Source organism: Rhinolophus sinicus, chromosome 2, assembly GCF_057876585.1.
Source record: "Rhinolophus sinicus isolate RSI-liver-muscle chromosome 2, RSI-T2T, whole genome shotgun sequence".
Taxonomy (NCBI): Eukaryota; Metazoa; Chordata; class Mammalia; order Chiroptera; family Rhinolophidae; genus Rhinolophus; species Rhinolophus sinicus.
In genome coordinates this window covers 184,581,468-184,604,124 of record NC_142502.1, presented here as the reverse complement: position 1 = coordinate 184,604,124, position 22,657 = coordinate 184,581,468, and the positions used below count along the sequence as shown (strand labels likewise).

At 42.8% G+C, this 22,657-nt stretch overlaps 2 protein-coding genes across 5 annotated transcripts in view; one reads left to right on the top strand and one right to left on the bottom strand.

Annotated features, from left to right (window-relative positions):
- ATP6V1C2 (ATPase H+ transporting V1 subunit C2) overlaps positions 1-455 on the top strand; it is a 43,907-nt gene extending 43,452 nt beyond the window's left edge. For all 4 annotated transcript variants that reach the window (XM_019749376.3, XM_019749297.3, XM_074331688.2 and 1 more), the window contains one exon: positions 177-455. In XM_019749376.3, the coding sequence (XP_019604935.1) occupies positions 177-266 (90 nt within the window). In that variant the 3' untranslated portion in view covers positions 267-455. The remainder of the gene's footprint in view (positions 1-176) is intronic.
- Positions 392-22,657, bottom strand: PDIA6 (protein disulfide isomerase family A member 6). Its single transcript, XM_019749189.3, has 13 exons — positions 22,502-22,657; positions 16,935-17,076; positions 13,693-13,750; positions 13,128-13,254; positions 10,506-10,612; positions 9,161-9,291; positions 8,484-8,598; positions 7,839-7,979; positions 6,985-7,069; positions 6,780-6,852; positions 5,628-5,786; positions 1,964-2,060; positions 392-1,380 (listed from the first exon to the last, which is right to left on the bottom strand). Exons 1-13 carry the CDS (start codon positions 22,518-22,520, stop codon positions 1,312-1,314), a joined length of 1,323 nt encoding a protein of 440 aa, XP_019604748.1. The 5' UTR covers positions 22,521-22,657; the 3' UTR covers positions 392-1,311.

Sequence of the window (22,657 nt, the reverse complement as noted above, 5' to 3'; positions counted from 1 at the left end):
GAGACTGTGAATATTTACCTTTCACAAATATGAAAGTACAAGAGATTGTGTGCGTGTATGTGGGGGGGGGCTGTGCAGGGCAGAAAACATGGTCAGTGCCTAGAGAGCGTCCTCCAAAACATCAACACCATAAACTAGTTTATGCACTTGGAGCATGACTTTGTCTTCTTTTGTAGGCATCTGTGGAGATCCCTGGATTGCAACTCAATAACCAAGACTACTTCCCTTACGTCTATTTCCACATTGATCTCAGTCTCCTCGACTAGAACAGGCGGCACCACGACGCTTTCATTTCACGCAGACGACTCCACACGCTTCTTTCCCTCAGCCAGAACAGTTTAAGTGTCCTCCAGAATTTAGATTTTTTTTTTAGAGAAACTGCTCACAAAAGTTAGTTACAGTTGTATTTATTTTTTTTGTAAGTTACAATAAAGAAATACTCTCAGTCCTTTGAATTGTGTCTTCACTCGTACGCTAACTTAATTCAAAACTTCATTTTTCTGAATGTTTTACATAAGTGGGGACTGCCCATAAATTGGTAGCCTGCTGCTATATTTCATGTATTACTGGACATTTTGTGAGGACTTAGAAACAACTTTAAAAACCTTGAGCTAATTGCATAACCAGTTATATTTCCTAATAATCTGATGGCCCAAAGACAACATATTGGGCATAAAATGCAGTTCTCAATTGACGACCCATTGTTTTTCATCCTTCTGTATAAACTCGCTTTGCTTTTCATACATGCAACTGGAACCTCTGTCAGGGCACATTTTAAAACCTGTGCTGTGGCAGGCATCCAGACGGCGTCATGTGAATCACAAATTTACAGAAAGGAAGACAGCAGGGTCATCCCTTCATAACATTAACTTATTGGCTAAACATCAGGCTGTATTTAGGATGTGGACACTAATTTCATACATTTGTTGGCATTATCCAAAATATTGGTTTATTCTTTAATGGAAAAAAGCCATTAATATTCAAAAGAAAGAATCACATAAAAAACATATCTAAGAAACAGCCTCCAAGAACACTCAAGCAGCAGTCAGCGGGAAGGAAAAGCGTTGACAGCCCATCAGTTTTCTTCAAAATATTACTTGACAGAATACAACCCAATTCACTGGCTACAATTCATAGAATTTTTCATTGTTTCTTGAGATGCAAAAGTTCACTGTTGCAGTGTTTTCAAATGACCAATCAAGTGCTACTTCTTGGTTCACAAGGCCACTGGTAGATTCATTTGATTGTAAAGAATGTTCCTTCACTGCTGGAAAAATCCGCTCCCAAGAAAAGTGGAGTCTGCCGAGCCTCTCACAGCTCGTCCTTCTCTAAGTCGTCCAGCTCCACGTCACTGAGATCAATGTCGTCTTCCACAGGAAGCTGTGAACAGAACGGCCGTTAGGCCTTGCAGGCAGGTTATCGCAGACCCAGACAGGGCGACCCTGCAAGTTCAGCCGCTCACTTCACAGACACGCCAATTTCTCGAGGGACCCCAGATTACAGACCAGTTTCTGCCCAAGGCAGGTCTATGGTATAGATGTCTGAAGAGTTGAGCACTTAAACATTTTACTGCAGTTATGGGGCAGAAGTGTACTGGAATAAATGCTGATTGCACAGCCACAATGTTCCACTTCTGTAAGGTGAAGTAAATGAATCGCAGGTTAAATGTTCACTTTGGGGTAATAAGCAGGAAAGTGACTTCGTTACTGACATTTATCTTGGCTATGTCTGTCAGGAATGCCAAGTGCCATGGAGCACTTACTAATGGGGAGGATGGGATGAAAAGTACTGAGAAAAAGAACTTCCTGGAAGGCCCACGGTTGTTATTTCTGGCGTCATGCCAAGGTTAGGTCCACAGGAAAGGATTTGGTCTACAAGTAGCGAAGTGCCCAGGGCTCGGGAAGATGGAAAGGATGGTGGGAGCCCGGCTGAGTCCCGCGCACAGCCTGGCGCCCGCACTCACCTCGCCGTCCTTGCCGTCCCAAGGCTCTCTGGTGCTGATGGCTGGGAAAGCCCCACCGCCCACAGGTGCCGTCGACCCACGCCCAAAAGACAGCTCCCTTGGGGGAAACAGCAAAACAAGGTTTGCATCAGACTGCTGGGGCGGGTGAAGAAAGAACTTGTAAAGAATGGCTGGTTCCCTACGTTTACATGGAGGTTACATGGAGGCCTTTCTCGCCGCTTGCTCCTGAAAAACCTCATGAACAGTATTACCTTTTCAATCAGGGTCAATACTACAACCAGGCACAAAATTCCTAAGGCCTTGGCATCAGGTAAAGCCAGTTACTACCAATAATATTTAAAAATTGCAAATTCATTTTGCTAAAATGCAAATTAATTATGTGAAAACTATCAAAGTCAATAGCTTAGGACTCGAGCGACACTTTCTGAAAGACGGTATCTTAACCACTAAAATTCCATTCCTCTTCTCAGAGACCAAACAGCGAACAGCACTTCAAACCAGACACTACAGGCCTCTCCACGATCCACAGAGGATGGTGGCCCTTCTCTCACACCTCAAGCTGGAAGGCAGACAAATTATTCGGCGGAGCAGTGTGTTAGGTTTTGCCTTTGGCAGGTACTGACAGAGAACATTCACTGGAAAGGTGCCGAGGCCCTCCTAGCCTGAGAACAAGGCCTCCTTAAAGGAGCCTCCAAATACCCTCTGGTAAAGGTTGCTTGGAACATGAGTAAAAGAGGACAACAGCCCAAGCAGTATATCAAGTTTCCTGTATGTGTTTAACAAGTTATTTGCGTGGTGGGAAAACTGGGTAATATGGTTACTTTGCATTTCCGACAATGTATATCAGTGGTTCTTAAATGGGGGCAATTTTTGCCAGGGGACATTTGGCAACATCCAGAGACCTTTCTGATTGTCACACACTCTGTGTGTGGGGGTCTCCTGGGATCTGGGGGGCAGAGGCCAGGGGTGCTGCTAAACATCCTACAGTGCCTTTGTCCTGTGCATTGTAGGATGCTGAGCAGCAAAGAATGATCTGGCCCCAAACGCCAAGATTGCCAAGGTAGAGAAACTTTGATGTGAATGTATCAGTTACATTCAGAAAACAGGATAAATATGTTTGAAAAAACCACTTCACTGCCATTCACGGAACTATTACTTAGTGTAACACAGGACAGGATGCTGACGACTGGCTGATGTCCAGGCAGAATTAACAAGTATTTGGCAGAGCAAGTGCCTCACGTAGTCTGTCTAAAAGCTATGCTAGGACGGCTCAATTTACTAGGAAGGGGCCCAGACCAATCCAAGCTCTGGCTTATGTGGGAAATCCACACCCATGTGAACAATAACAAGAAAGCCAGTGGTTCTACTTCTCACTAGTTTTGTGTCCTTAATCAGGTTATTTACCATCTCTGACATCAGCCTCCCCATTGGTAAAATACCAGGATGTATCGCTACTGGGACATTTGGTGGACGGGGACGTTGCATAAAAACAAAAAGCTTCCTAGCTTCCTACTTCGTGTCAGCAGTACGAGCAAACAGAACGATGAACGGAAAGATGCCAAAACCGTGGTAAATAAAACTGAAAACAACACAAGAACAAGACAAATAAGTGAAAAAACAAAAACTCATAGACACAGACAACAGTTTAGTGGTTACCAGAGGGTACGGGGGGCAGGAGGTGGGAGATGAGGGTAAAGGGGATCAAACGTATGGTGATGGAAGGAGAACTGACTCTGGGTGGTGAACACACAATGTGAGATATAGATGATGTAATACAGAATTGTACACCTGCAATCTATGTAACTTTACTAACAATTGTCACTCCAATAAACTTTAATTAAAAAGGGGGGGGGGATATGCCAAACCTCCCTTAAATAGGAACAAAATGCTGAGGGAACTGTGTCCATGGGGCAGAATTCAGTAATTTGAAAACAAGTTTTTTAATAGTTCATTTCTGTTCCTCCCCTCTGCCACCATTTTCTTCTTTGGGCTAAACGCTAACATATCTCTTCTAATTAAAGGAACCTGGAGAAACATGGCTGCTGCTTTCAAAGAAATCGAACAGTCATGAACTGATACGAAATCCAAGTCCTTTCTTCACTTTCGGGAGCACAACGCCCAAGTACATACTTTTATTTTTCTAGCCGCTACTTCAAGAGGAACACAATATGATACTTTCAAGGGAAGCAGCAGGAATCACTAATGTTGTCTTGGGTCGACCAGTTTTAATTGCTGCTACTACACTTATAAATGGTTAAAACCCGTATGGACTGTGTGCAGTAGTCCGACTGCGGCAGGTCTGAGCTGCTCGCGAGTACGCACGCAGCGGATGCCACAGCAGCTGTCTCCAGGCCCACGCACGGCCCGTTGGAAGCAGTCTCCTCTTGGGTGAGGTGCAGGGCACATGCTTAGTCTTAGGCAAGATTCCCGGGTACCCAGAAACAAGTACACTGTCACGTATGTTTCCTTCCCATTCATCACCACATGGTAACCGGGTGGGTTGGACGTTTCCCACTACCCACAAGACACAAAGGTTAAGAACCAGGGGCTTGTATAATCTCAAGTACAAAAGTTAACTCTCTCAGTTTTACAACATACTATTGTTCCCTGTACCTTTTCCATGAAGCATTTACCTCCTCTGAACTAAAAACCAACCAACTGGAAAGGGAAAACTGGTTGAAAATAAATGTGAATAAAATGAAAGCTGGGGTTAGAACTTGTAATTTCCAAGAAGTGAGCCCAAAGGCACAATCTCACTGTTACTTATTCTCACACATTTCCTAAGGATTTCAGCATTAGAATTAGCGGGTGAAAATGGATGAAGTTCCTTTTATAAGTAGTGTTCCCACCAATATGCCACGTCCTGTCCAACAGGAAGCTTCCTGAGGGCAGAGAAGTCTTTCTGAATTAAAACTGTTCCAGAGAGAAGAATTCAACCATTCCTTCATAAAATACGTACCAAGAGCTTATTATCAGCCAGGCTTTACAGTAGTGACTAGAGATAAAGTTCTGTGTAAAAGAGATTCACGCTCGTGGAACTCAGTTATGGGGAAGAGGAATCAATCAAATCACCACACATTTGAGAAAACGTACAAAGTCAATGCTGTGTGTTTGCCTGAAAGATGATTAAGTCAGTTTTAGGGTGAGTTGACGACGAGCAGGGCAGCACCGAGAGCTCTATAAATTGGATTCTGAGTTTGAGAACCGATTGCGTGGCTGCCCGTTACTACAGTCACTCAGTAAGTACACCTGTTTTTAAACAACTACATTCTCAAGCCAGTGCCCAGAAATGGAAACCACGTCATCAGTCAAGGGTACAAAGCATGCTCGGGTGGGAAAGGCTGAGACAGGACTGCTTCACGCCCATTAGATCTTTACGAGAATTGGGAAGAGCCCAAGGCCAACTGCACAGAATGACAGTAACCCAAGAACAGGAAAACTGTCAGCATCATTCTCTATGAAGAACACTTCCATGAAAAGGAGAAAAAAAGCAAAGGAAGATGATTTAAAACTCAATTTTATAAACATCTCATTCTTCAGAATGTCAAATGCAAAATCATTCCATTTCTTGCCTGGTCTATATAAACCTAGTTTCAAACCAAAAACCACCAACAGAACCAAACAAACAGACCAAACAAAACAAGTCAAAAGAGCAAAAACTTACCTGAGAAACTCGTTAATGCCTTGTTCACTGAAAGATCCTTTCAGGAGCGCAAATTTCATCTTGCGTGCGTTAATGGCTGCCATGGCGGGGTATCCGAAGCCTCCAATCCCCAGCGCGTTCTCAAGTTCAGACTGGGCTCCAGCTTCTGTCCACAGCCACCTAGAAAAGCAGATTCGTTTTCAGGGCAAAGATCCCTTTCAAATTAGAATCTAAATAGTAGATTTTAATTTAAGAACAAAAGATTACACTTCAAATATTTTATGGAACGAAATAAAAACAAAGGTAAGTTTAAAAAAATAATGTATTCTAGATGTGTTAAGTAACTACAGTTCCTCTCCCTAAGCCCTAACTCCAGGAGTCCCCGAAATGGACGGCTCTACCTATAAGACAGTTTGCCCGCAATCTCCAAAGTACTGTCCACTAAACCTCATAAATTTTCTATCTTTGTTACCAATACCGTTTAGGTTGTTATTCTTTAAAAAGTGTAATAACTACTTTTTTAAAAAAGAAATGGATATGTCGTTATTCAATACACACAAAATGCTCAACCAGATTTCTTAACTTTTGCCAAGGTGAAAATGAAGCACTTCAGAGTGCAGCCGCTGCAGGCACACAATCAGTATTTGCTGAACTGACAGAGGACGTACAAAGTCAATGAGAGGGAAGCAGGGAACGCGAGGCACCTGGGCCCGCAATGAATGTTGAGGATGAGAAACAAAAAGGTAAATGGGAAGGAGACACAGGCACATGTTGCCTAAAAATTTGCCTAGAACTGTCACTCACTCAGAAGAAGGTAAAGAAACACGCCTCTATTTCTTCTTTCTTTATCTAGCCTTCAAGGTCCTACAGGAATTCAGCTATGTGACTAATTAAGTTTTTGCTTGCTAGCCTGGGACCCCAACCATAATTTAAATTACAATTCCTGAGAAAAAGCATGCTGTACAAATAAGTGCTTTATAAACAAGAGACCTGCATTACTTCTTTTCTTCCTAGGTGATAATTATTTTTATATCTTAAATAAAAAAACAAAAACACGCCAAAGCGAACACAGGGGACACACATTCTACAGAAAACAGAGGGAACTAGACACTTTCAAGAAGTACTATACCTTCCTACCCAAATGATACTGAGACAGTAAGTTCAATAACTTACCCCCACATTTTCTTTTTGTATTTTTCTGCCAATTTCAGAAGAACTTCCAAATAAGAATTTCTGCCTGCAGCTCCTGATTTAAACAGAAACAATTTTTAAAGATAAAAATAAAGGAGTCTGTAGCATTAATTGATTTAGAAAGTGCTGCCAGGGCAGGCCGCCCAGAACAACGAATGGAAAGTGAGTTTCTTTCTGTCCATCGTACCGGTATCGAGAATATGGGGCAGCACAGCCACGACACAGAGCTGGTGTTCCTCACACGTCTTCTTGGCAACGTCCTCGTTGATGATCTGTGGGACCCAGAAGACAAGGGACAGTTGGAAGGCCACATGACCCAAGACTAAAGGTATGCCTGAAACAAACACTTAGCACCATCACTTTCCTTAACGAGTAAAGCAATTTGAGAGATGGGTAAGACTTCTCCCAAAGAACACTTCCTCATTTGAGTTCTAGAAACACCGCCAGTGATACCCTGTAAGATCTCCATTATTCATTCCTGAGCCATCCACCCATGGTGGTGAGGCACTTGCATATACACAGTCTCTGAAATTAGAATGCCGGCGCAGCCTGGCGCTGACACTTACTCATTTAGATAGGAAGACAGACAGGCATGTTTACAAGTGTTATGTATTTATATGAATTTGAGGCTCCTTAGGCCTCAGTTTCTCCATACGTAAAATGGAGATTAAAAACAGTTATTTCCCTGTAAGTGTTCACATGGTAATTAAATGAGAAAATCCACATGAAAGCACCAGAAGAGTGCCTGTTATGTGGTTAGGCGCTCAGTAAATGTTAGCTATTATTTTGAGAATGAAAAAATGAAAGAATGTTCTATTTTTAAGAAGCTTAGGTACACTTTTGTTCAGAGTGCAATTACTTTAGTGCTAAAAGTTACAAAAAGCAGCCATTTATCAGACAGGTTCTGCCCATTTGAAAATACAACAACACTTTAAGGAGCATTTTAAAAGAGCTTGATTTGAAAAGATAAAAAGTGTCATTACTGCTTTAATATCCCGACTGGAAACGTTTTCCTCACTTCGAATGACTGAAGTGGTTTACCTCAAGCAGCTCAGGAGGTGGGGCATTATCAGAAAACAAATCGAGGGCCCGGGAGACGATGTCGGATCTTGTCCGCCCCCCGTCATAATCCAGAGGAGACTCGCCTTTCTGAAATATCTTGATTGTAGGAAATCCCCTAATCTATTTTTAAAAAATCAAATTAACATTTGTAAGAATGTGATCTTTATGGTTTCTAAAACTACCTCTAGGTAATTCAGTGTAACAAAAATGCTCCCCAGCCTGCACGGACGTCAAAGGGACGACACACAGAGGTCTGTCAGTCAGGGAGTTTTAACAGCTTCACTGCCAGGCTTGGCCAAATCTCATTCAAACCCTGGATATACACTTAATATATCTGCTCCAGAACAAATGAACCAACTTCAAAAGTCTTACGAACAACTTGTAAAAGCTAAAGGATCACATTAAGCACACAGAAATTGTGAAATACTGGGAAAAAGCAAACAAACGTAGTCATCACTTCAGACTTATTTGTTGTTAGTTGTAATAAAGTGACTTAATTTCTTCGTTACAAAAAGGCTCAACACCTCCCCTCCTACTTCACAGGGAGGCCTGGCATACTGGATGAAGTAACAGCTGAAAAATCTATGTGTTTCACGAAGAAAAGAGCCTCGTAAACATACTCACGCCATATCGGCCAGCTAGCATCTGATTCAACGTAGCGTCCACAGCTGCAAGCTTCACTTTTCCTTTTGTTTGTTCTTTTACCTCTGTAGCTGCAGCGGCCCATTCTGGCTCCAGGCTACAGGAAAACATTTTACCTCTCAGCAAATCCTTTAACTGATGTGTGCACTTCTGCCCAACCCAGTCACATCACACTTGGAGAACATTTTCAGTGTAGCTTTATGAAGGACACGATACTACCCTTCACTTTTGCTTCCCGGTCCTTTGTCACTCCTCCCGAATTTGCTAGCTCCCTGTTCATCTTTGAAAATATGACAGGAAACTCCTGGCACTAATGCCAATGTTTAACACTGATTCAGAGTCAGAGCTTCTTGGGAGGAGACATTGGCGATATCTATGATCTGGATCACTTCTTTCAAAGGGACCTCATTTACATGTGGAATCTTAAGAAACAAACAAACAAAAAACCTCCCCCCAAAACAACCAAGCTCCTAGATACAGAGGACAAATTGCGGATTGCCAGAGGCAGGGGGTAAGGGTGGGCAAAATGGGTGACGAGGGTAAAAAACAAACAAACAAACAAAAAACCACAAATAAAAACCCCACAAAGCTCAAAGAGAGCTAGATGAATGTATTAAAACCACCGTGATTTTAAAAAGTACTTGCTACAAAGCACTTACTTTTTGCAGTGTCCACACCACGGAGCATAAAACTCCACCATCCAAACATCTTCACTGTCAAGGACGTTCTTATCAAAGCTGTCGTCAGTCAGCTCAATCACGTCTTTCTTACTTGAACTTTCACTTCTACCCTGTCATTGTGACATTAGACATTAAACTACGTGGCCAAAAAGAACACGGTTCCCTTTCTAAATATACATAAAATGAAAATCGCTTCTACATTTTAACAAAGTTTTTCTTTCAAATGAAAACTACTTTACGCAAATTGGGGACATGGTGTAATAGTATTATTTGTACTTGGTAAACAGTATTTACTTTCAAACAATTACCAGTGCATTCAGTGTAACACATAACATGTATCTGAATTCTGTCACTATTTGTAAGAGAAGCTTCAACGTGGCTTAAAGAATCACCTTAGTAAACACTATTCTAATTCAGACTTAAGCACAGCTGCTGGTTTATCCCAGAACGTTACACATAGCGACAGTTACTACCTTTTCACAGCCTCTATCATTCACGAAAGCTAAAAATAACATGTAATCCTTTTCCTTCTACAAATACTTTTCTTCAGCACTAAGCCTAAGAAACAGTCAGTATCGCTGTATTGCTTTTTGTGGCCTGGGCCAAAAGCCATGAAGGTAGGTGAGACAACTGTGCTCATTAAATGTCCAAGTTTGAAATAAAAGTCAAGAGCAAGAAATCTCTGGGTAAGCTCTCAATCTGCATAAAAAAGCTCGTTTGACTGGTCTCGCAGCAGAGTGAAGGGCTATTTTATCTAAGAATTTAATGCCTCTTCACAAGAACATAAGCATATAACGGTTAAACATCACATTTCATAGGAGGGCATCTAATATACCAATCCATAGAACAGGAACTTCTTTCTCTTCTGCCCTATGCATTTATGTAGAACTTTCCATGGGTTTTGGGCTGGCTGCCACAGACACAGGCCAAGAGGTCATCCCAAAGCTGATCTGCAGGCGAGCTGGCCTCTTTCTCTGCACTTTGGAATACGGCCTGGAACTCCGTCTCCCTCTGCAGTCCAAACTCTTCTGTGTCAGCCCTGGGCTAAGGAAGCTTTTCTGGGGCCTGGGCTTGGCCTGCAGTTGTGGCGAGATGCCCTGGGAATGACTGGCTACGATGACGGTGATTCTGATTAGGCCAAATGTGCAGGATGGCCGACTCCCTCTGGCATCAGGTGACCCAACCTTCTATTATTTTTAAATAGAAAGCTCACCCATTTAAAATACTTAAAAAACAAACAAAAATCCACAACTATCTCTACAAGGGCTCCACCCTCGGGCTTCCCAGTCATCACGCACTACAAGCCGACACTACGAAGCCTTACTTGTTTTCCAGAACTGTATCCCCCAGTCCTCCCGGCAAGGCGGTCTTTCACAAGCTGGCGCACAGCACTCAGGGCAGCGTCCACGATGGCTTCGGCAGTTCTGCCACCTACAGGCCGACAGAGGACAAGCAGCTGAATGGTGGTGTCTGGGCTGAGTGTCTACCAGACACTGACCCACTGAAGACCTGACCTTCGCACATGTCAGCTTCATCTGATGTTCTAACAGGCCTGTCACTGCCTGTTTAGGACCCAGCCAATCCCTCTCCATGCTGCACTGCTCTTGACACTTGGAAAACCAATTCCTCTTGTTCAGTTTTAGGCTGTTAGCAACAAGCACTTCCTGTGCATTTACTATAAATACCATCTACTAATGAGAATAATTCAAAACGTTTGCCGAACAAATAATATGTACAGAGATGGATAAGAAGCTTATTATCTAGTTAAGAAAGCAAGGGAAATTTCTAAATACAAAGCACCAAATGAGAAAATAGAAGAAGCTATTTCTTGAGATAATGGACAGAAAAGGCTGTGTAAAAAGTAGGATACACGGCGTCTAAAGCCTAGTAACTGGAAAGCAATCCACGCTTATTGCAATCTTGCTTAAAACGCTGTGATTTTGAGTGCTTAGGCTCCGTAGCTGAACCTACTCCTAACATAAACAACAAACCCTGTGTTAAGACTCAATAATGACAATAGCCTTTCGAAGTTTACTGAAACCTCTATGCTCAAGAAAAAGTCGGGGGGCTATTAACTGACTCACGAGTATAAGGATCACATATGCCATGAGGTGATCTTCAGGGTTCAAATGCAAAAAACTCTAATAAAAATCTCTTCAGAAAGTTTCACTTTTTAAAAAAGTTTTCTAATCAAACTACCTAGGAAGAGAGAAAAACTGAGAACACCCCAGATCTGACATTAGAAACAAAACACAGTACAGCAATGTTCAGAGTATGTTCAGATCAGCTGGTACTGCAACCCTGGCTGAAGGTACCAAGTGTGTTACTTCCTAATACAGAAGCGCAACATAAAAACAGGCTTCCGCTCCTTATCTACAGCAGGTGTCTCTGTCTTCTGAGCCAGTGCCCCTTCCACCAATCTTTACCTGGAAATATACCAAGTTAAGGAATACACTAGCAAAAAAGACAGAGGATTTTCTCACTCTAGACCACGGGTCAGCAAATTATTACTGTATTTACAAAAACAGGCAACAGGCCAAATGCTAACCTCTATTCTAAACATTCAATTTTTATAAGTTAGCAGGACAAATTAGTATTCTCAGAAAAATGGTCATTTCACGGAACTTCAGAATTGGGGAGCCTAGAAGAAAGGATGTGTCTAAGGCCTTCCTTATCTCTAGTATCTTGACCCCCGGCTGGGTGATATACCAAGTACACTGGTATTTACCAAGTCACACATTTTACATGTGCTATTTCAATGAATCTTCTAGTAGCCTAAAGTAGATTTTCACATTCCCATTTTACGGAGAAGAAGCAGGTCCAGAGAGTTAAGTATTCCATTTAGCTATGAAGCCAGAATGTGACGAGGCCAGCAATTAAAGCCAGGCTGGCTGTCATCAAAATTCACACTCTATAGATTCTGCAATCCCTTTGCGTTCCCTCTTCTGAGAATGTGTTTTCCATCAGCTGGATACAACGAAGCCACCAAATACGCATAATACAATAACACTTTGTTTTACTGTGAGGCTGATTCTCTCCCCCAACCCCATTACTCCACAAGCTTGTTTTTCTCACATAAAGCAAAACCTAAGATGTTTGACTCTACATTTAGTCACCTCTATATCCCATGTAACAAAATCTTAAAAAAGAATTTATCAAATGAAACATAATTTAAACTTTAAATATATTATACCCAATACTTTTTCTCAGGACCATGAATATGCCTCAACCTAGCAATTCTGATTATCTTAAATACGATGACCTGTTTGTGATATCTTAAATTAAGTAATAGGTCTAATCCATAAAAGAAAAGAGAGACTAGGATAACATTTAGCCTGAGAATCTGGAGCCAGAATTCTCTATTCAGTTGCCTCAGTGACTAACAGCAGATACAGCTGAAGTACTTGTCTACAAAACAGGGAGAATTTGTAGTACTTATTATCAGTAGTTTGGGACACTAAATAACAGCTTTCATACTGTATGTTACAAGGCATAAAGATTCATGGGCGAAATCCTCCACAGTAATAGCAACACAGTTTAAATTGAGTTCAAATTACAGGGCCTTTTTTCCACACTGCTATGCTAGACCCTTTTCCTACAGTACAGGGAAGAAAGATCACAGCAAGAAAACATTTGTAAATCTTTATGAACTATTAAGTAACGAGCATTTTTTTTTTTAATTTTGAGAAAGAAGCACAAAACATGAGCACTCTATCACTGCTAAGGCCATGCAGGCCTAAACTAGTATGAATGATAAAGAACTTGTACCCGTATAGGAATCGCTCTGTGCCATTTCAGAGCTAAGGAAATTCAGGCACAAGGAGGCTGGGAAACTTGCAGGCAGCAGGGCTAGTAAGTCATAGAATCCTAGTTCTTGTCTAATTTTTCCCTACCTGCTCAAATGAAAAGTTCAACTAGGGGAAGGAGTAGTCAGCAAAGTCCTTACCCTGATAATCTTCTGGTCTGTTTTTGTTGGATCCAAAAATCTTGATGGTAGGGAATCCTTGCACCCCATACTGACCTCCGAGGGACTGGTGTTTATCTGCGTCAACTGCAGCCACTTTGACAACACCCTGTGGGAACAGGAAAGAAATAACTACTTTTCTTTCAACCAGAGCAGATGCCACAAGCACCTATCATCTGATTCATGGACTCAGAGACAAGATAACGAAGGGCAGGGTTAGGCTTACAAACAGGACGAATGAGGGTTCAGTCTGGGAAACCGTTCCCAAGGGGAATGATGGGTAAAACGCAAGTTAGCCCCTGGAGGGGAACGCTGCAGCACTCAAGAATTAGCATGACTGAGGAGTAATTATGTCATTTATCTGAGAAACAGAATTGACAAAACAAGACAACAAAATGTGTATTATCCCTTTGCTCCCTATATGAGTCTGGCACCAGAACAAGGGTTTTGAGCTTTGATAGGCAAATTGGCTTCCTATTGTACATTACATCCATTTGCATACTTATTTAAACATACACGGGTGAATGTGGACATCTTAAAAACTTACTTTTAATGCAGTTGCTACTTTCTTCCATTCTGGTGTTAACCTTTGGCAGTGGCCACACCTTTTAGGGGACAAAAACACAAATAATAGTTAACGTCTTTGGTCCCCAATTCAAAAATCAGCCAGCAGCAGTCTACTGAGGGGTACAGGCTTGCAGGGAGTTAAGCATGGGCATCAATAAAACACGCTCTGTGACCTGAAGGAGCTTACCTCTTTTCATCTTGTAATCTAAAAACGTTTCTACATTACAGCTCAATTACATTATATTCAGAGTTTAAACAAACGCTCATTCTAAACTCTATACCTAAGCAAGAGCTTAGCGTGTATCTGGTCAAGTTGTGCCTCAACATGTGGTTCGAGGTGTAAGGCTGGGCAAAAATGCAGGTTCTTGGGCCGTAAGCAATCAGAGCTCCTAGGGAAGGGAACCTACAGTTTAATAAGTTCGGCTAGTGATTCTTAAACCTATTATGGCTTGATATTTCCTCATCCAGACCAACCTTTTCATTTTACAGACGAGATAACTGCGTCAGAGCCTAAACGTCAATGTGCTTTGGCTCCGGAGGCAGCTTACGCAGTTACAAATGCACACACAATCCCAAATTAGTACACCTAACAAGTGGGAAAGCGCGGGACACAAGGTGGTGGTGAAAAAGCAGGAGCGAGGCAAACGGAGAAACAAGACCGTGAGGAAAAACCGCCTAATCTTTTAGGGACTAGTATTTGAAGAAGTTGTGAACTATAATGTACCTAGAAAAGTGCTTTTAAAAAATGATGATACAGACACAAGCCTGTGATGTTTGTGCCATTAGAGGCAACTATAGTCTTCATTTTCATTGTTTTAAATGAAGGTACCACAGTTAGTCTATCCTTAGGTGATTTGGTTTTTAAAAACCAAGTAAATTCTCTTCTAATCAGGTCTCTCAGGACCACAGGAGTGGATGCCACGTGCCAGCACCCTGACGAGCACCCTTCACACAGGATTTCATTCCATCAGCACAGCCACGCCGAAGGCAGGCCTTGTTATTTTCATCTTACAGAGGACGACGCAGAGACTGAGATGTGAAGAAACCTGCCCAATATCACAATCACTCCGTGGCGGCGCTGACTGACTGATTACTCCCGAGTCCACATTTGGAATCTCTATGGAACATCACCTTAATCTAGTAATTCAAAAATCTTTCAAGGAAATGTCCTGAAATGCTGCTTCTACGTACTTACAGAGACTACGTTTTGGTGTTTAGGTGAGCTACCTAGAAGTCCGGGAGTCAAACTTTTACAGGACATTGTGCCTCTTTAATTTCAGTTTATCATGAAAGGACTCAAATCAGAGATTATCAGAGCATATACCCCCTTCAATTTCAATGTTAAGCAGTGTAAAGACAGATCAAAATGCCACATAAATATAAATACAGCATACCTTCTAACCCAAGGGTTCTTTACCTGAGGTCCACAGATCCCCCCTCCGCACCCCCCAAAGGGTTGTGGATAAAAATTTAGGGCCTCTGTGAACTATGATGGCAACCGCCCCCTCTATTTTCACTAACCTGTAACTGAAATTCAGGATTTTCTTCAGTTATGAACATGAACGAGCCACCACAGTTGGTTAGTTACTTGTGACTTTGTCCTACCACCACTACTGTGCTACAGATACCTGCAAACATCATGCGGGCTCATCATACCTGAGAACTCAGGCAGCCGGCTGGTGGGTCTGCGGCTGGAGCCTGTCTTTACTGTCCTAGTGAAGGAGGACTACACAACGACAGATGATTTATTTGACTGTTTTCATTGTTATTTTAATATTTTAGGTTTCCTTTGTGATCCTGTGTGCTTTATTTGATACCTAAGACCTTTATTCTAGGAAGGGATTCACAGCCTTCACCAAGCTGCCAACGTCCAAGCACAAAGAGGGTAAAAGCGCCTGCTCTAATCTGACATTCTGGGACCCGGCGCGCCATGAAGCACAGCTCTGCCAGTGCGACAGTCAGTTAATGACCGGATCCAGACCCCGCCTTCTAGATTGCAGTCTGGTTGTTTTGGAATGAGGCACACTCTCGTATATCACAGCTCCCAGAAACAAGGCAAATCACTCATGCCATAAACGATAAAGATTAAACTTGTAAAAACTGCACACAAAAGCATTCAACAATATAACAGTCTGCACAATTACTATCTGTGCATTTACTAATATGAATGAACTAAGCCATACAGAATTCTCATTTGGATTTAACAACCGAAAAACACACAGGAGCTTTTAAAAAAATAATAAAGGCATTAAAATGAACAGTATCCACACGTGGCAACACTAACTTTTAAAATAGAGGGGTTTTGTCTTAATTTGCTACATTGAACGTTAAGTGAAATAATCCATGAGGCCTGGCATTGTTTCCAAAACTCAGTTTCGTGGTCTTCCAGGAAGGAAAATTAAAGCAATAAAGGACAACCTTTCATCAGGAATACCCTAAATAAAATGCACCCACTCAGGTAAGAAGCTGACTGACTGCCCTACATGCTTGGAAGGCACAGCCCACACCTAAAAGGATCCCCTGGAGCTCAGGTCACCCCAGTTCATTCGCACAGATCACAGCTGGCTGGGGCTGGGGCTCGAGTCTCCTCGCAGGTCACCTGTGCCTGTTCGTTTACTGCACTGACAGTCTCGTGCTTATTTTGCACCATTTCCATTCATCTGTCTCTATAAGTCTATCTGTTGAGTTTCTGTTTTGTTTGCATTAAATGTTTAACTACATACTGTGTTCTGACTACATATTATACAATTGTTCACCATTAATTTTAATGGTAATTAGATCTTTACCCCACAAGGGTTTTTCCAACAATGAATGCAAGGCAAGAGAAGAATTTTTAAATGAAACCAGCTTTTCTAATTACGTATTTCTGGAAGCAATCCTTTTCCACAAACAGAATGGAGTGGATCACTGGTTCGTCCCTTTCCTCTGCCCAATCTTCCTTCTTCGCAAAATCAGTTTCCCATCCATCCCCATCTTACTTACATCGTCTTAAAATTATAAGAGTTTTTTCTTGCTTTTTTCCTGCTTAGTTACTTCAACGATTTTTTTTCAATGGACTCACTTTCCATGGCTTTTAACAGACCACACTTTGTGGGGGCTTCCATTTCCCTCTCTACTTCTTTTAAACAAACAGTAAACTTGGCTGAATAAAATCACATTTTTATATAGTATCTTTCCTTATAAAGTACCATAAATAACCTACAACTGTTTTATAATACTTACCACGGAGCAAAGAATTCTACAAGCCACAAACTATCACTCTGAATAACTTCTTGGTTGAAATTTGATGGAGTTAATTCGATTACATCGTCACTGGAGGAATACAGACCATTCACTGCTAGAAGGAACGTACAGCTCACCAGACCTGGAGGAACCACCAAAATCACATCATTAACGGCAGGGTTCATGCTGACCAGAAACCCAGGTAACCAGAGTATTCTTCAACTGACCGAGGCCCTTCAAACAATGAAGGGGGACGGCCTGGGTCAGGTCCCGGGGCCCCTGCACCCCTTGCTGCTGTTGGAGCCCCTGGAATTTTACTCCCACTGGTGCAGTGCCGAGCAAGGGGACAGACCGTCCACGCTCTCATCTCTTGAGCTGCACTGGAAAAAGATTTAAATATTATTCTTCGTGTTTTTCATGTATTAATACCTTCCTTCTCTACAACCACACTGTGAGGTAGTACTATTATCGCCATTTCATGGGCAAGGACACTGAAAAATTGGGAAGTTATGTCTAGCCTTGTGACCTTGGGTAATCCCTACAGTACTTATTTCTTGTGTTATTCAGTTACAATATTAGCACACTACCTTTATTAAAGCTTTTTTTTGAAGGGAAACATCATTATTTGTCTCTCCTACTAGACTGGGACTCTCTCAAGGGCAACGATTGCTTTTACAAATACTTTTATTTCTGCTCACACTGCAATGGCACGTCAGCAGGCACTCACAATGCTGGATGAGCTTACAGAGTTTTCATGTGAATAAGGTTATAAAGGGAAGACTGTCTATTGCATTATTAATGACACAGTTTAGCTGTACTGTGGACCAAGTACACTTCTGTTGGCCACTCTGGGAACTTAAATGCAGTTTATAACAACTATATAGGAAAACAAATTCTAAATTAACTTATGAATATTTTAAGAATTCAAAAGCCCTTTGAATTGGTAATGCTATCAAAATTTCACCTCCTCCATTTAAGTTTATGTATTTCTTTATGTTTTTTTAATTGCATTGCCTAATTCCACTAGAACAATGCTAAATAATGAAATGTTCTTGACTACCAGGAATATCTTTCCACTTGCATGATGCTGGCTTTTGGGCTGAAACAGATAAATTTTATAATATTAAATAAATTTCCATTATTGTCTTTTCAGCATCCATGAAGATGATCACATAATTTCTTTGTTTTAATCTATCGATACAACAAATTATAAGAATGACCTGTATCGTAAGGTAGAGTGTGTGTCATCTTCGCCACATTTTCATACGCTTACTTTGTAAACAGCATTTGAAAGATTTCAAATGGAGCTGTTTTTGAATAACCCAATGGTAAATTTCTTCGGGAAGGAATGCACACCAACGTTAACTGTTTTATTGCTAAATATTCTACCTGAGACTTACACAGTGCTTTCAATTTTCAAATCACTTTCAAATACATTAGATCCCTTGATTTTTCACAGCGTTACTAACTAGAGAGCAGGAATCATCCCCATTTTGTAAATAAGGAAGCAAAGGCAGAGTGAGATCCAGTGGCTCATCTATGACCCATGTAAGCGGCAGAGCAGCTCTGACTCGTATTCCAAGCTTTTCCCATTAAACCATGTTGTCTTTTTAGTGCTCAAGATAAAAAGGTTCAGCGTGCCAGGGCATGAACAAACAATTACATTGTTTAAGAATACTGCATTTGAATTAGAGAGAATGCTAATGTGGGAATTTCTGAAATAAAACTGCAGGCTTTACTAATGGTGACGTGAAGCCACTAAAGGGTTATCATGTGGGCGTGGGGCGGGTATGATCAGATCTGCTTCCTAGGAGTATTCTGGCTGCAGTGTGGACAGTGGATCAGGGACTTATCAGGAGAACAGTGTCACATACACCAAGGGAAAGATGGGATGGGCAACAGTAGCAAATGCTACTGGGAGGTCAGGTTGGAAAGACCTGAAAACTGTGCATTGGGTATGATGACAACGAGAGCACTGGGGCCCTTGGCGGCGGTGGAGCAGTAGTGAAAACAAGCAGCAGACGGTCTACAGGAGGGAACGAGTTGGTGAAAACAACACAGACAACTCTTTAAACAAGCTTCATTATAAAAGGCAGGAGAACGCAAGCAAATGTGGGGTAGAAAGATGGTTTCTTTTTAAAGATGGGAATGAACTGAGCATGAAGGGAAGAAATGTGTGGAGTGGGAGAGGCTAAAGATGAAGTACAGGGAATCAGGGAACAAAATAAAATGCCCAGAGTCAGGAGGAGGGGAGGGAACCCAGAGTCAGTGAGAGGGTAGCTGTGATACGATGACCTCCTCTTCCATTTCAAGAAGTGGCAAAGGGTGCGTGTGGATGGAGGTCAGGCCAACCAAAGTGGGGCTCCCTTGATAACTTTTACTCAAGACAGTAGCCATTAGCCCCAGGTGACTACCCCACAGACATGTGCTGCAGGTGTGAAAAGCGCACTGAATTTCAAACTTGGTAGGAAAGAAAAAGTAAACTATCTCATTAATATTTTTGATATTGATTACATGCTAAAATGGTATTTTTAGATATACTGAGTAAATAAATATATATTAAAATGAATTTCACTCACTTCTTTTTGCCTTTTTAAATGTGGCTACTAGAAAAATTAAATTACCTAAATTTGCATTACATTTTTAGTGTATGATACGCCTCAATAATCTTTCCATTGCTGCAGGAAACGTTAAATAGTTTGATATATTTAAAGAAGCAAGTAAATTAAGAACCTAAGCAGAGACAGTCCTAATTCTGAATAAGCACGAAAGTAAGATTGGTCCTGGATAATCCTCTATGGAGATCTACTACATTTAAAGGAGTTTGCCTTTTTGTTTTTTTCTAAAAATCAACATGCACCAATACTTGTTCAATACATCGAGTTCATTGTGAAATTTTCAAAAAAGGCAAAGCAAAAGAAAAGCCATCAAGAGTCCCAACTAGAACTATTCATATTTGGGTGAATATTCTTACTGACATCTCCATGCAACAGAGGTCTAAAATTTTATATGATTCTTGCTATATATTCCCTTCTGTAACTTTCTGTCACTCAAAAAAGTTACAGACATTTTCTACATAATTATAGATTACTTATTACCCCCATGTAATCATTTTTAGTGGCTATATCATGTAGCCAAATCCACTACTGACTGAATCTGATTGTTTCACATTTCTCACTATTAACAGGCTAATTCTAAAAATTCTTATTACTTCCCCCCCCCCCCCCCCCAATGAATATGATTATTTAAGAGAAAATCTTACAAGGGGTGCTGGGGTCATGGCTAACATTTTGATGTATTTACTTGTCCAACTACCCTCCAGAAACTGACATCTTCACTAAGAATATCACTTCTATGACACTATGTACCAGGTATTGTTCTAAATATTTAACATACATTAACTCACTTAAGAACTCTGTGTGGTATGTACTATCGTGCCCATTTTTAGGTCAGAAAATTGAGACACAGAAGGGTAACCTGCCTAACGCCTCATGATTAGAAAAGAGATAGAACATGGTTATGTAACCCAAATTTCTAAGCCAAGGTCTGGAGACTGCAGAAGTTTAATGCCAAGGAGGGTCATTAGGTAGATCACTGTGCCGGGAGAATTAGGTTCCTTTCCTTCTCTCACCAATCAGAACAGCAATAAAGAATGCACTCTCCTCTTCAGGCTGGAGTCACCAAAGAGAAGGGCCAGGATTTTTACTTCATGAATGTGCTTCCTTTCCGTACCAACATGGTCGTGATAACTGAGACTCAGTGTAACATGGACTTGGGCTATTTCTTTTTCTAGTAATAGCATTGGACTTTTGTCTTTAAATTTTGCCTGGTACTCACAAGAGCCTTCCCTCCTTATAAATGGCCATCCAATGGAAATGTCTTGATGATAAAGGCTTGAGACCTAAATTCCTTAAAAGGCAGTGTGACTTAGTCAAGTTAGCATGAATCAAACATAATACTCAGAAAAACAGATTAAAAGGTGTGTAATTCCAACAGCAAAAATACAGGCAGTACCTACCCCACAAAAACCCTCAAGAAAACAAAAAATCCTGGGCCCACTTAAGATAAACTAGGTCAATGCTGACCAATAATGTTCTCTGTTCCTAAAACTGACATCACCAGTCCACTCCCTGATAATGAGTACCAAGGGGGCTGAACATCGGCGAGTCTGCAGTGGATGTGAGCAGATGGTTTTGCCATCTGTGGCTTGCCATGCTTCCCCCACAGTAGGTAAGGATGCTATAAATCCACATCAGTAACATCGCAGCCCCACACCTGCTAGCAAGAGTGCATGGTCCCAAAGCAGTCATCTGGAAACCAAGAGGGCTCCCAAAACGGCTGATTACATTGATTAAAATGAGTTAATTGACAGAATCACAGCCTCTTTCGGAGCTTGGTCTGAATTCACTTGTGGGCAACTTTTAAACCGACTAAAATCTTTTTCCCCCCACACCTATTCCCTCTGCAATAATACAGCAAATATTTATATCTTGTTTACTCTCTTTAGACATGTATTAGTTCATGAATCCTCCGAACAATTCTATGGAGTAGTAGCCCAGCGTGGTTAAGTAACGCGCCCAGTCACACAGCTAGTAATGCTGGGGCGCACACCCTGGGGTCTGGATCCAGAGTTGGGGTCAAGACTTAGAGCGCCATGGCTGGGACCTTCAGGAGCCCCGAGAAGGACGGGATCCTCCACTGCGGTCTCTAAAACAGACATTTACAGAATTCGGGAAAGCCCGGGTTCTACTTCGTTGTGAAGTTGAGTCACACTTCAAGTGCTCTGTCATCGTTTTAAGACCCGCTTTTGGAAGGCACTGGTCCTTTCTAAGGCAACTGCCAGGGCTGGTTTTTGATGATCCAGTTTTTCTTAAAGTAGGGATTCCATAAAACAGGTGGTCAGGACAAGATGCAGTACGAGGAGCCCGTGGCGCTCCTGTGCACACTCGACTCTGAAGCAGACAAGGTGCCCTGTTGGGTCGCATTCCAATCCCCAGCCTCCACCGGGGACCGAGCCAGGCTGGCCTCAGCGGCCCCAACGCGCCTCCCTCCGCTCCCGCCGGGCCGGCCCCAAGCCGCCCCTCCATCAAGGGCTCGGCACCGGCTCTCGGACCGGGCTCGGGGCGGCCCCTGGAGTCCCCCGCGCCCTGGGTTCGAGCACAGGGTCAGGGCTCTCTCCACCCGTGTGCTCGCGCACACGCGCCCCTCGGGGTGAGCCGCAGAAGCCCCCGCCAAAGGCGCCTCACTGCCCCACGCGCCCCAAGTCCCGTAGGGCCTCGCGCCTCTGTCCCAGCGCCCGCGCGGGGGCTTCCGGCCAAGGGCACCCCCGCCCCCAGGACTCCCGCTACGGCCCCCCAGTGTTTCCCCACCGCCTCGGGGCTCTCCCATTGTCCCCCGGGCTCCAAAGACTTTCCCTCTCGCGTCCCCTCGTGGGCCAGGCCTGAGACCCCCCCTCCCCAGCGCGGGCCCGGCCAAGGCCACGCGCCCGTCAGCTCCCCGAGGTGCGGATGGCCGTGGGGGTGCGGGGCCTTCTGGTCTCCCCGCAGGACAAGGAGGGCCGTGCCTACCGAGCACCAGATGAGCCATGCCGAGCGCCCAGGTCGCCGCGCAGTCCCGCCGCCGCCTCAGCTCTGCCGCGCTGCGCCGCGCCCCCGTCGCTCCACGTCCCGCCCTCGGCTCGCTAGGCAGGCGCGGGGCGCCGCGGCGGGGGCGGGCCGGAAGGC